At 34.7% G+C, this 15,408-nt stretch overlaps 2 protein-coding genes across 2 annotated transcripts; both read left to right on the top strand.

Moving 5' to 3' along the window:
• Positions 1 to 5,481: 5,481 nt before the first annotated feature.
• Positions 5,482 to 8,157, top strand: LOC145556780 (L-type lectin-domain containing receptor kinase IX.1-like). The gene is made up of 3 exons (XM_081618430.1): positions 5,482 to 5,983; positions 6,306 to 7,010; positions 7,110 to 8,157. Exons 1-3 carry the CDS (start codon positions 5,521 to 5,523, stop codon positions 7,976 to 7,978), a joined length of 2,037 nt encoding a protein of 678 aa, XP_081474556.1. The 5' UTR covers positions 5,482 to 5,520; the 3' UTR covers positions 7,979 to 8,157.
• A 3,915-nt stretch (positions 8,158 to 12,072) lies between these two features.
• LOC145556779 (L-type lectin-domain containing receptor kinase IX.1-like) lies at positions 12,073 to 15,389 on the top strand. The gene is made up of 3 exons (XM_081618429.1): positions 12,073 to 12,565; positions 13,102 to 13,824; positions 14,447 to 15,389. Exons 1-3 carry the CDS (start codon positions 12,091 to 12,093, stop codon positions 15,217 to 15,219), a joined length of 1,971 nt encoding a protein of 656 aa, XP_081474555.1. The 5' UTR covers positions 12,073 to 12,090; the 3' UTR covers positions 15,220 to 15,389.
• The last annotated feature ends 19 nt before the right edge of the window (positions 15,390 to 15,408 follow it).

Genomic DNA, 15,408 nt, shown 5'->3' with positions numbered 1-15,408 from the left:
TGATGTATTATAATCCCAAGTTCGAATCCCCCATTTCTTTTTATTTGTAATTTGTAATGCCTTATAGTATCTCATCTAGACACACTAAAAAAAAGTTTTCTAATAGGTTTAAAATTCAAAAAACACATTTTATATTAACTAAATTTAGGGCTTTGGATTAAAATGACATCAATATTAGCTAATCTCAGATTGAATTTTACTTAAAATTACCCAAACGTTCATGATGAAAAGACCGAACTATCCTTACCCTTCGCTTTTACTTTTACACTATGCCTTTACCTTTTACACTACCAATGCCACCACAATTACCAATTTACCATAACTAAGAACACCAATATGTAGACAATGGGTTTTTTTTTTTCCTTTACAAAACTTGGGCTACAACAACTATGTTGGATTGACTTTGACATTGCAGAGATGATATGTCGTGCATTAATAGTGTGGTGACGGTGGGCATTAGGGCCCGGTCCCTGGTCCAAGCCCAAAAAAATCATTGAATAGAATGAGTGACTAATATGGATATATCCCCCCACCCACCCCCCCCCCCCCCCAAAAAAAAAGGGGTCTTTATTCCAACTTTCCACTATTATTTTCACCAAATAGTATGAGATGAGCCTATGATTCACTTTTTTGACCAACTTTGTGATACATTGGTTATGATTCACTTTTTGACTGACTTTGTGATACATGGGGTTGGATTTATTTGAAATTTGAATCATGTTAAATTATAATGTCTATATCATTGACCTAAAATATAAATTGGGTTACTTAATGTAATGTTTAGTGATTAATGATGGTGGCAGTATTGTCTTGTCAAAAGGTACAATGGTAAACATTTGGGCAATTTTTATTTTCGGACGAAAAAAAGTCAAAAAATTCCAAAATTGAAGGCTAATATCCACGCTTTTTGAGAAATTTTGGAGGTTACTTGGCCCGGTGTCGAAAAGTCTTGTAATTCTATGGGATATATCTCGGGGTCATATAATGCCATTTGGAACCATATATGATCATTATTTGTTGTGATAAAAGTTCGTGGTAGGCTTGAATTAATGAAATCAGTGCAAGTTGTAAACCGGTAAATTGGTCGTTTAAAGGAAAATTGGATGGTTCCACCCACCCAATTGGACTCCCGGAAGGTATTAGGGACCATAGTAAAAATTTCGGGAATTTTTATTTTTTGGCAAAAAAAAATTCAAAAAATTCCAAAAATTGAAGGATATCCACGTTTTTTGAGAAATTTTGGAGGTTTCGGGGCCCGTTGTAGAAAAGGTTTGATATTTTAGAAGATACATCTTGGGGTCATATAAGGTCGTTTGGAAGCATATATGATCATTATCTATTGTCATAAATATTCGTGATAGGCTTGAGTTAATGAAATCGGTGCAAGTTGTAAACCGATAAATTGGTCGTTTAAAGGCAAATTGGATGGTTCCACCCACCCAATTGGACTTCCGGAGGGTATAAGGGATCATAGTAAACATTTTGACAAATTTTATTTTCGGACAAAAAGAAGTCAAAAAATTCAAAAATTGAAGGCTAATATCCACACTTTTTGAGAAATTTTGGAGTCTTCAGGGCCCCGGTGTCTAAAAGTCTTGATATTCTAGGAAATACATCTCGAGATCATATAATGTCGTTTGGAACAATATACAATCATTATTTATTGTCATAAACTATTCGTGATAGGCTTGAGTTAATGAAATCGGTGCAAAGTTGTAAACCTGTAAATTGGTCGTTTAAAGGCAAATTGGATGGTTCCACCCACCTAATTGGACTCCCGGAGGATATTAGGGACTATGGAAAATGTTTCGGAAATTTTTATTTTTGGGCGAAAAAAAGTCAAAAAATTCCAAAATTGAAGGCTAATATCCATGCCTTTTGAGAAATTTCGAAAGTTTCAGGACCCGATGTCGAAAAGTCTTGAAATTCTAGGAGATACATCTCGGGGTCATATAATGCCGTTTGGAACCATATATGATCATTATATGTTGTCATAAATGTTCGTGCTAAGCTTGAGTTGATGAAATCGGTGCAAGTTGTAAACCAGTAAATAGGTTGTTTAAAGGCAAATTGGATGGTTCCACCCACCCAATTGGACTCCCGAATGGTATTAAGGATCATGGTAAACATTTCGGAAATTTTTATTTCCAAGCGAAAAAAAAAATCAAAAAATTCCAAAATTAAAGGCTAATATCCACGCTTTTTGAGTAATTTTGGAGGTTTTCGGGCCCGATGTCGAAAAGTCTTAAGATTTTTGGGGATACATTTAGGGGTCATATAATTCGTTTAGAACCATATATGATCATTATATATTGCCATAAATATTTGTGGTAGGCTTGAGTTAATGAAATCGGTGCAAGTTGTAAACCGGTAAATTGGTCGTTTAAAGGCAAATTGGATGGTTCCACCCAACTAATTGGACTCCCGGAGGGTATTATAGACTATGGTAAACTTTTTGGAAATTTCTGGGCGAAAAAAAGTCAAAAAATTCCAAAATTGAAGGCTAATATCCACGCCCTTTGAGAAATTTCGAAAATTTCAGGGTCCGATGTCGAAAAAAAAAAAAGATTTTAGGGGATACATTTTGGGGTCATATAATACCGTTTGGAACCATAAATGATCATTATATATTGTCATAAATATTCGTGGTAGGCTTGACTTAATGAAATTATTAAACTGGTAAATTGGCCGTTTCATGGCAAATTAGATGGCTTCACCCAGCCAATTGGACTCCCAGAGGGTATTAGGGATCATGATAAACATTTTGGCAATTTTTATTTCCGGACGAAAAAAAATGTCTGTAAATTCCAAAAGTGAAAGCTAATATCCACGCTTTTTTAAAAAAAATTAATTTGTAGGTTTAAGGGCCCGGTGACGAAAAGTCTTGAGATTTTAGGGGATACATCTTGGGGTCATATAATGCCGTTTGGAACCATATATATGATCATTATATGTTGTCATAAATGTTCGTGGTAGGCTTAAGTTAATTAAATCAATGAAGTTGTAAACCGGTAAACCCGTTTAAAGGCAAATTGGATGGCCACCCACCCAATCGGATTCCCGGAGGGTATTAGGGAACATGGTAAATATTTTGGTAATTTTTATTTCCGAGCAAAATTAAGTCAAAAAATTCAAAAATTAAAGACTAATATCCACGCATTTTGCAAAATTTTGAAGTTTTCGAAGCTCGTTGTCAAAAGTCTTGAAATTCTAGGGAATACATCTCGGGGTCATATAATGTCGTTTGGAACCATATATGCATGATCATTATATGTTGTCATAAATGTTTGTGGTTGGCTTGAGTTAATGAAATCGGAGCAAGTTTTAAATCGGTAAATATGCCGTTTAAAGGCAAATTGGATGGTTCCACCCACCCAATGGGACTCCCGGAGGGTATTAGGGACCATGGTAAATATTTCGAAAATTTTTATATCCGGGCGAAAAATTGTCAAAAAATTCCAAAATTGAAGGCTAATATCCACCCTTTTTGAGAATTTTCGAATGTTACAGGTATTGAAATGCATTGGGATTTTAGGGTATACATCTCAGGGTCATATAATGTCGTTTGGAACCATATATGATCATTATATGTTGCATAAATGTTCATGGTATGCATGAGTTAATGAAATCGGTGAAGTTGTAAACCGGTAAATTGGCCGAGGCAAATTGGATGGTTTCATTCACCCAATTGGACTGCCGGAGGATATTAGGGACCATGGTAAATATTTTGGTAATTTTTATATCCGAGCGAAAAAAGTCAAAAAATTTCGAAATTAAAGACAATATCCACGTATTTTGCGAAATTTTGAAGGTTTCAGGGCTCGGTGTCGAAAAGTTTTGAAATTCTAGGGAATACATCTCGGGGTCATATAATGTCATTTGGAACCATATATGATCATTATATATATATTGTCATAAATGTTCGTGGTAGGATTGTGTTAATGAAATCGGTGCAAGTTGTAAATCGGTAAATTTGCCGTTTAAAGGCAAATTGGATTGTTCCACCCACCTAATAAGACTCCCGGAGGGTATTAGGGACTATGGTAAACATTTCAGCAATTTTTATTTCCGAGTGAAAATAAGTAAAAAATATTTCAAAATTGAAGGCTAATATCCACACTTTGTGAGAAATTTTGGAGGTTTCGGGGCCCGTCGTCGAAAAGCCTTGAGATTTTAGGGGATACATCTCGGGGTCATATAATGCCGTTTGGAACCATATATGATCATTATATGTTGTCATAAATATTCGCGGTAGGCTTGAATTAATGAAATCGGTGCAAGTTTTAAATCGGTAAATTGGCCGTTTAAAGGCAAATTGGATGGTTTCACCTACCCAATTGGACTTCCAAAGGGTATTAAGGACCATGGTAAAAATTTCGGCAATTTTTATTTCTGGACGAAAAAAGTCAAAAAATTCAAAAATTGAAGGCTAATATTCACGCTTTTTGAGAAATTTTTGAGTCTTCGGGGCCCGGTTTCTAAAAGTCTTGAAATTCTAGGGAATACATCTCGGGGTCATATAATGTTGTTTGGAACCACATATGATCGTTATTTGTTGTCATAAATGTTCGTGGTAGGCTTGAATTAATGAAATCGGTGCAAGTTGTAAACCGATAAATTGGTCATTTAAAGGCAAATTGGTTGATTCCACCCACCCAATTGGACTCGTGGAGGGTATTAGGGACCATGGTAAACATTTCGGCAATTTTTATATCGGGGCCAAAAAAAGTCAAAAAATTCCAAAATTGAAGGCTAATATCCACACTTTTGAGAAATTTCGAATGTTTCGGAGCCCGGTGTCAAAAAGTATTGAGATTTTAGGGGATACATTTCAGGGTCATATAATGCCATTTGGAAGCATTTATGATCATTATATGTTGTCATTAATGTTCGTGGTATGCTTGAGTTAATGAAATCGGTGCAAGTTGTAAACCGGTAAATTGGTCGTTTAAAGGCAAATTGGATGGTTCCACCCAGCTAGTTGGACTCCCGAAGAATATAAGGGACCATAGTAAAAATTTCGGCAATTTTTCTTTCCGGGTTAAAAAAAGTCAAAAAATTCCTAAATTAAAGACTAATATCCATGTTTTTTGATAAATTTTGGAGGTTTCGGAGTTGTCATCACTGGTGGTGGTGAGAGGGTTGGAGGATCAGATAAAGTGGTGGGGAATGAGTCGAGTTAGAGTTTAACTAAGGATCATTTAGTTTAAACATTTCAAGCATTTAGTGGGTGTGATCTTATACATAGTATAATAGTTGTACACATGGAATACAAATTATTCTCTTGTGTAATATGACCCTAGGCACAAACATTGCAAATGAAAATTACATATGATCTGAATTCCTAGGAGATAGATAAAATAAACTATAAACTATTATAGACCACAAACAGTTCAATCAATCATATAAAAAAATCAACGACTTTCAAATTAGACTCCAAGTCTTCCATTCTTCCTCATTATAAAGAAAAACCATGTAATTAATTTCCTTATTTTCCATCTCTTCTCTACCTCTTCAATCATGCAAACATTTCCAGAAAAACACCTACTAAATATCATAGTATTTTCTATTATTACTAATATACTCTTCCAAAAAGCATACACAACATCTTCACCTTCTTCAAACTGTGATGGCAACGTTATATTATCCTTTCCAACCTTCAATGCATCAAGTTGTAAAGCAGGAGGTGACCTTTTGTGCATGGGAGCCGTCTACCCCGGCGAGGGGTTCTTGAACTTAACCAAGGCCGCGTCGAATACCTCGTCGGCCTTGGATTATATGAGAGTCGCTAGAGTATTGTACCATAAGCCTGTACAAGTATGGCCAGCTTCATTTTGTACAAGCTTCTCTTTTAGAATTTATTCTAAACTTAACCAATTGAATTATTCTGGTGATGGTATGACATTTGTTATGGCCCAAGATAATAAGTCTCCCCCAAATATTAGCGTTGGCTCTTATCTTGGTCTTCAGGATTCATCACAAGGTTATAATTAAATTCCTACATACTTTTTTTGTACAATAAATTTGTTTTATTTGAACTGTTTTAATATTACCTCCGTTACATATTATGTGTAACTTTTGAATTTTTTATATCTCACAAAAAATAACTAAAAGTTGCAAACAACATGTTATACGGGCTATGAATGTTTTTTCCTTTAAAATAAGTCAAATTACTTTGATTGAAAATAACTTGTCAATTTATTTCATCTCTGTTTTTTTTTTTTTTTTTTTTTTTTGTACATTATGTTTTCTTGGTAATAGTCAGCAGACTCGTATTAATGTGTATTTTTCAACGATTGCTTTAGGAAACTCGGACTTCAAACAACTAGCTGTCGAGTTTGACACATTCAAGAACGAGTGGGATCCTGATGGTAATCACATAGCGATTGATACGTTAAGCGTGCATTCTTTGATTGCAAAGTCATCTCCCGTTGACCTAAAGAGTGGTAACAAAATCAAAGTCAAGATAGAGTATAATGGACACAAAAAACAGCTTCAAATATATATGGGTTATCAAGGGAAACCATTAACAAGTGTCCTAAACTTTCCAATAAAAGTATCAGAAATAATCCCAAGAAATGTTTACATCGGTTTTACAGCATCAACTGGACTTCTCACCGAGACTCACCAGCTTCATGATTGGGTGTTCACTTCCACAATATTATCAGACAACACTTTGAAAGATAACAAGAAATTATGCATCATTATTTTGTCAACTGTTATACCAATTTTAGTCCTCTCAGCAGTGATTGCAGTACCTGTCATTCGACGTAGAATGGTTAGGAAGATGCAGAGGATTAAGAGGATGGAAGAGCTTGAGAGGCAGTATGCTGCTGCTGCTGCTGCGGCTCCTAGGATGTTTACTTACAGGCAACTTGCTAAGGCTACTAAGAATTTTAACAAGGATAATTTGTTAGGGACTGGTGGTTTTGGGAGTGTTTATAAAGGGGTTATCGCGAATCCTGTTCAGACTATTGCTGTCAAGAAGATATCATCTACCTCTCAGCAAGGTAAATTATGTCAAACTATCTTGTATTTCATCATGTTTTAATAGCACATCATACATTTAGACTAAGACCTTTATATTTTTTGTTTGGTTGTTTTGCTAGGTGAGCGCGAATATATAGCAGAAATATGTACAATTGGGCGGTTAAGGCATAGGAACATATTGCAGCTTCAGGGGTGGAGTCATGAAAACGACAGTCTTCTTCTTGTATATGAATTCATGGCTAATAAGAGCCTAAATGAATTCCTTTCAGGCCAAAAATTCTTAGATTGGAAGACGAGGGAAAAGGTAATAACCGGCTTAGCATCAGCATTGTTGTACCTACATGAAGAATGTGGTGATCCAGTGGTGCATAGAGATGTGAAGCCTAGTAATATCATGCTAGATGCAGAGTTCAACCCGCGTCTTGGTGATTTTGGGCTTGCTAGATTGCTAAAGAACACAACGGGGGTCACCACAATGGTGGCGGGCACCCTAGGGTACATGGCTCCTGAGGTGAGCTACACCGGGAAGGCAACAACTGAGTCGGATGTGTATAGCTTTGGGGTGGTGGTGTTGGAGGTGGTGTGTGGAAAGAGGTTTAGTAACTTCCTAGGGGAAAGTTGCTTGGTGGACTATGCGTGGGATATGTATGCAAAGGGTACATTGGTAGAGTGTGTGGATCCTAAACTTGGGGAAGATTTTTTCAAGGATAAAGCCGAAAGGATTTTATGTTTGGCACTTGCGTGTTTGCAATTGGAGTCGAACTTGAGACCTAAAATGAGAGAAGTGGTAATGGTTTTGTTAAATTCAAATGAACCTCTTATGAAACTCCCTTCTACTCGTCCTAAGGGAGTATATCTCTCATTGTCAGGATTTTCAAATCCACCTAGTACGAGTAATTCTAAGCCTAGTACACCTTTATTCTCATGGCCTGATTACCCTTCATCTAGCACCAATACAAGCTTGCAAAATGAATCTTTGGCACGGTAGAAAGTGTTATTGTTGATCTATGTATCTATGTAGTTTTATAGCTAAAGAAGCAATATTGGTGTACAACAAAGTTTTAATTTTTCCTGATAATATTTTAGATATTCATACATATTCAAACAACAAGTGTAAAAATCGAAAAAATAATTACAACTTAAAAATAGATGTTTATATACTCAAAATTTTCTTCCTTGTTTTCTTTTTCACCTTATGCATAGCTAGCTAGTAACCCTTCCCTATTCTTACAGCGGGCCTAAGTTTGAACTACCTTACTTTTAAGATACGTTAGATTTTATATTATTCTCTTTAATTTTGAAAACAAAATATCAAAACAAAACCGGAAAACTTTTGTATACACCCGGTTTACACTAATATTAGTGTACATCGAGCAGTATAAGGGTAAATTTTAGGGTAACTTTTTGTCTTTTTTTGGGTAACTTTAAACATAATATAATTTTGGGTTTTTCTATATAGTGCCCCCGAGGTATCGACTTTTCCAAGCTGTGCCCACCCATTTTCAAAATTCTACGCTGTACCCCTAAGGTATCTTTAGTGTCTACGCTATAACCCTACCCTAATCCTTCCGTTAACTAAAGTTAACTTTTCGTTAACTTTAAAATAAATAAATCAAAAAAAAAAAAACAAAAATACCCAAAAACACCCAAACGCCTCTATCTCCTCCATCACTAGTACCCACCACCGCACCACCGCACCGCCGCACTTTCGATCCAGCTGCACCGCCGCACCATAGTGGCTCGCCCTTCTCTCCTCGACCCACCCCCGTATCATCCTCCTCCCTCCTTCTCTCTCACTTCTCTTTTTACTGCCAGATTTTAATTTCGACCATTTTTCGAAAATTTTTGGGCGTAATTCGAACAATCTCGACCAATCAAACCATATTCGTGCAGATTTTCATTGGAAAAATCAATCAAAACAAGTTTTGTGTATTTAATCTCAATCTAATTGAACTAAAATTGATGATTTAACAATTAAAATCAAATTGGGGAAAAATTAGGGTTTGGTGTCGTTTGATTGCGGTGGTGCGGGACTGCTGCGGTGGTGCGATTGTGGTTGCGCTAATGCAGGGGTTGCTAGTGTTTTTGTGATTTTAGGGGCTGAGGTGAGAGGAGAACCTGGTCGGTGGTGTTTGTTGGTTCGTGCGGCTGGTCTAGCTGTTTTGGTGCGGTGGAGTACGTGCAGGGAGCAGTTGGGAGTAGGGTTGTGGGTTTTCCGGTGCGGGAGGGGATTGGGGTGACTGATATTCCAGCAGGCAGTGGGCGGTCGAGGAGAGAGGGGCGATCCACTGTGGTGCGGCGGTGGTGCGGCTGGTGTAGTGGTGGCTGGTGGGTAGTTGTGACTTGTGAGGGAGGAGAGAGGTGGTTGTTTTTTTTTTATTTTTTGTTTTTTTTTTAATTATTTATTTTGAAGTTAACGGAAAGTTAACTTAAGTTAACGGAGGGATTAGGGTAAGGTTATATCGTAGACACTAAAAGTACCTTGGGGGTACACCGTGGAATTTTAAAAATGGGTGGGCACAGCTTGGAAAAGTCAATACCTCAGGGGCACTGTATAGAAAAACCCTATAATTTTTATATATATAGACAACATGAAAAGTTTTATAAAGTTAATGTAATTACATTAAGTCATTAATAATTGATTTTTAGTCATTTAAAATGTGATTCTTTATTAATAAATCGTACATAATTTTTATTTGTATTGGGTTACTTTTATGCATATAGCCATATAGGAGGTAACTTTTATTCAGGGTAACTTTTAATCACTTTAGGCTATCTTGATAATGGATGTACAATAATTATTGTTCACCCGATTTTTTTAAAATTTTGTGAACAAAACCTAGTGAATGACAATTTAAACATAAAATTAAATGTAATTAAAAGAAAATTTAAGTGTTGAGTTCAATGAATAATGGATAGTTCTATGAAGTAAGTACTTCAAAAATCAATACATTACAACAAACAAAAAAACGGATGATGTTAATGATAATATGGCCCTAATGGGGACATATCACATATGCTTAAATTCTTATCCGCAATTATACCATATTTTTAATGCAATATCAAATTACTACGACTAAAGTTTTCTTGATTTTCCATTTCACCATATATTGTAACCTCCCTGTTCCCATGGCGGCCTTGGAGAAATTTTGTCATGGTCAGTGATCACTACTCGCTTAAAGTTATGTCCAAAATCAATGCATCATCATGTAACTACGTAGAACGTATTAATAAATAAACTTTTCTCTAGCCGCCCCTCATCCCAACACACATTATTATACCTCCCGTTTGAGTTGATTATTTTTTTTCTCTCATTTACTCATTAAGTTCGAAAAAAATTGGGTAGAAAATGACATTATATATGAAATATTGAAACTAATTACTTTGTAATTTATTACTTATAATAGTATTAAGTTATAAATGCATGATAAAATCATGGTATAACTTTAAATCAACCAACTGAAAAAAGTAACACATGAAATACATGACTTATTACAAACTGTACGTAAGATACATAAAAACTCAATATATGATCCATATTTGAACTTAATTTTATGTCTTGTTCAATGTGTACATTATATAATGCCTATACAATGTATGTCTCAACTTTGTCTCAATATATGTCCAAATTTTTAAACATATATTCTGTATCACTTATTAAATGAACATAAGGTATAATATTACTCTGTCATTCATAACTTACTATAGATTCTCTGTCATCTATATTCAAAAAGTAAGTGTGCGACATCATAATGGATCCAATCCATTTCCTTAAACAAATACTATAACATATTCTCCAACTAACATCATAAAAAATGTCTACATTTTTTATATTGGAGATCGAACAAAGATATTGATTCTTATTAGTTATTATTAGTGAATTTATAGTCAACTTGTGTCGTCCCTAGCGTCTTTTACACGATTAATAAAGAAATATTACGACTTTAAACCTCTGGTTAAGTTAATATGGACCTCATAGACATTACTCCACCTTTTAATTCTTAAGCAAATAAGCATATTTCTAGAATGTTTTCAAATAGTAATTTTTATAAAATATATAACAATGACCAATTTTGTATTTAATAAAACACCTGTCTTTTTATAGGATCAAACAATATATAAAACAGATTCTTATTTGTGAAAAATATGCAAATTAAAATAACTGTAAACTAGGTTGATTAATTTTGTTATGACATAAAATCAAGTCATAACCATAGTTGATTATTAGTATATAGTTCATATATGAAATACCTTAGTGTATGGATCGGGCTTCATTGAACTTGACCGATCATATAAATCAAACTATAATTGTATGGTTGTAATATGAGTATATAAATTGAAGCATCAAAACCTAGAATCAGAATTGGTTTTAAGTCCAAATTAAATGATCTAGTCAACACCAGAAACCATATCTTATTAAACAAAACAACATAAGATCATAGGAGGCCCTTAATTCAGTACTACTATCGAATTTAGTAATAAGCACTGAGCCAAAAACAATTGATCTATACCATAGATAATAATATATTTTTGTTCATAATCTTCCTAAAAATACATATAAGTGTCCCACGTTTTTAAAATATGAGTGAGTTAAACACTTTATAAGGCTACTAATGAACTACTTCTCCTAATCTCCTTTTACCAATTTGTCATATGAGTGAACTTAGAGCAGGAGCAGAGCAGATTTCAGCAGTATAGAGCAGCTCTAAAGAACAGGGTCTTATTCTCTTAGTAATGCGTGTGGTCCAAACCCTAACAAACTTTAAAGGGAATTTGCTTATTTATTGGACTAGTGCACTTGAAATTTGATCATTAGTGGTCAATAGTCAGTTTTTTAATACTCTAGCGGGATCACTTTAAATTATTCACGAATAATAGTTTCATCATTCTCCTTTATTTCACATGGGATAGTTATTGCCTTATATATTAGATGTTTAAGAAATGAAAAACACTTGTATTTTTTGTCGCACTACATACCCTTTTTGCATTATTATTAGCAACACATCATACCCTTAACACAAAGGTTCATCTAATAGTACAACCATCTCAATTTCAACAATTCTCATCTATCTCCCAAAACAATCAAACATCTAAACAAAAATGCAAAAATCTACAAAAATTCAACACATTCTTGAAATTTCAACAATAATATTATTCCTCTTACAACAACAACATTCATTATTAGTCACTTCATCTTCATGTGATATTGTTAAAAATAATCATGTAACATTCTCCTTTCCATCCTTCAACACTTCAAGCTGCAAAGCAGGGGGTGGCCTATTGTGCATGGGAGCAGCCACCCCAGGAGGAGGGTTCTTGAATTTAACCACGGCCGCATCGTCGAATAACTTGTCCGCATCGGGTTACATGTCATTTGCTAGAGTATTGTACCATAAACCTGTACAAATATGGCCAGCTTCATTTTGTACAAGTTTCTCCTTTATAATTTTCCCTCGTTTTAATCCCTTGAATTATTCTGGTGATGGTATGACTTTTATTTTGGCTCAACATGATAAATCTCCTTCAAATATTAGCGCTGGCTCTTATCTTGGTCTTCAGGATCCATTACAACAAGGTAAATTTTTATTTTAATTTTTTTTCCTTCAATTTTATTATTTTGGTTTAACATTTTATTGAGTTTCCCACTTTAATTAATCATAGATTTGACTTCGTCAATGTTAATTAGTGTGTACTTCCTCCGTCTCTATTTGTTGTTCATCATAATATAAAATGACTTTTTTTTAATTCTCTTAAGAGACTGTGCGAAGAACAAAAAGAGATAGACGGAGTATGTGATTTTCAACATCAATTCGTATTTGATAGGCTGTCCTTTTAATCATTTCAGTAAAGTATATTTTCCATAGTTTAAAACCATTAAATTACAATTATAGAACATCAGTGGACAGTGATCAGTCTCAATAATTAGTGCATTTAAAAAATATATATATATTAAAAAAAAAAAAAGCCTTATTGGTCTATAAAGAAAACATGCTTATTACCACCTTAGTACTCTGTTTTGTTTTTTTTTTTTTTTTTTTTTAATGAAAACAAGTAATACGGCGAGATTTTATTAAATTCATTTTAATGTATATTTTCTAACAATTTATTCAGGCAACACCGATTTCAAACAGCTAGCAATCGAGTTTGACACATTCAAGAACGAATGGGATCCAGACGACAACCACATTGGGATCGATTCATTAAGTGCAATGAAATCACTAACAGCACAGACCCTAAATTCATCCAACATTTATCTTAAGAGTGGAAAACAAATCAATGTCAAGATAGAATACAATGGACACAAAAAAGAGTTTCAAATTTATGTGAGTTATCAAGGTAACCCATTAGAAAGTGTCCTAAACCACTCAATAAAAGTCTCAAAATATGTCTCAAAAAATGTATACATAGGTTTTACAGCATCAACTGGGCTTCTTAGTGAGACTCACCAACTACATGATTGGGTGTTCACTTCCACAAAATTGCCAAACAACACTTTGAGAGATAACAAGAAGTTATGCATCATTACTTTGGCAAGTGTTTTACCGGTTTTAGTCGGGTTAGTCCTCATGTCTGTGCTTGCAACTCCTGTGATTCGACGTCGAATTATTGACAAGAGGGAGATGATTAGGAGGATGGAAGAGCTTGAGAGACAGTACGCTGCCACCGGCTCGGCTCCTAGGATGTTTACTTACAAGCAGCTTGCTAAAGCTACTAAGAATTTCAGCCAGGATAACTTGTTAGGAAGTGGTGGTTTTGGAAGTGTTTATGAAGGACATTTTGTTGATTCTCCTCATACTATTGCTGTTAAGAAGATTTCAGCCACCTCTGAGCAAGGTAATTAACTCTTTTTAACCTCAATTTTTTTTTTTTTTTTTATTACTACTATAAATTTCAAAATTTGTCTTGCATCCATAATAATTCACTAACGCCACATAGCACGTTATTCCTTGTTAGTAATGCAATCCTCTCAAATCCGAGGAATTTTTTATTGAGATACTCGATCAAGTAGCACCACATCACCAATGTTACTCTTAAAAATATAAATAGAACATATAGAATAAAATTTAGCACCAACCTATTGAGCTATAATGTTCGGTCCAATAGTACACAATTTAATCTAATTTAAGGCTAGTTGAAATTCTTTTTCCTTAACTAATCTAATAATCCAATCTAATCTAATCTAGTAATCTATTCTTAGTTGAAATTTAGTATTGATATTGCCAATGAATATATGCTTTTCCTTTTGCCTAAAATTAGTTTTTAATTATTATTTGACTTTATTGCATGGTCCTCAAAATACACCTTTAACCATATCACTATCTTTAAACATAGGGTATTTATATATTGATATGAATTTTAAATATTTAATATACTATTATGATCAAAAGTTTATAAATTTGGCTTTTAAATGTCAAATGTAACAACTATTTAGTGATGGAATCCTTTAATTTAACAGGTGAGAGGGAGTATTTAGCTGAAATATGTACTATTGGACGTCTAAGACACAGAAATATATTGCAACTCCAAGGTTGGAGTCATGAGAACAACCACCTTCTTCTTGTATATGACTTCATGGCGAATAAGAGCCTGAATGAGTTTCTTACAGGACAAAGCTTCCTTGATTGGAAAACGCGGTGTAAAATACTTACCGGGTTGGCCTCAGCATTGTTGTACCTCCATGAAGAATGTGGTGATCCGGTAGTGCATAGAGACGTGAAGCCTAGCAATGTCATGTTAGATTCCGACTTCAACCCCCATCTTGGTGATTTTGGGCTAGCTAGACTGCTTAAGAACACCGCGGGAGTCACTACAATACTTGCTGGAACCCTAGGGTACATGGCCCCGGAGTTGATCTACACTGGCAAGGCAACAACTGAGTCGGATGTGTATAGCTTTGGAGTGGTGGCACTAGAGGTAGTGTCTGGAAAGCGATTTAACAACCTCATAGGGGAAAATTGCTTAGTAGACTTTGCATGGGATATGCATACAAAGGGTAAGTTGGTAGAGTGTGTAGATCCTAAGCTAAATGGGGAGTTTAACAAGGATGAAGTTGTCAAGATTTTAAGTGTGGCACTTGCGTGCTTGCATTTGGAATCGAACTTGAGACCGAAAATGCGAAAAGTGGTAATGATTTTGCTAAATTCAGATGAACCTCTTATAGAACTCCCTAGTACTCGTCCTAAAGGAGTGTATGTGTCACTCCAAGGAATTTCAGATCCTTTTATCTAGGTAAATGTTTTTGTACAGCATTTGGATGATCCTTCTAATTAATCTTGATATTCAAATCGCCTAGATTAATCTTTGGCTTAATGAAGTTTGTTCCAATTAGTGTACTTCATAATTCATACACTGATATAAATTGTATAGATGATGTTAAACCAAACAAACTTATATTAAAGCATGCATGGTTGTTATATA

This window comes from Chenopodium album, chromosome 8 (genome assembly GCF_948465745.1).
Source record: "Chenopodium album chromosome 8, dcCheAlbu1.1, whole genome shotgun sequence".
Lineage (NCBI taxonomy): Eukaryota > Viridiplantae > Streptophyta > Magnoliopsida > Caryophyllales > Amaranthaceae > Chenopodium > Chenopodium album.
This window is presented reverse-complemented; position numbering and strand designations above follow the sequence as displayed.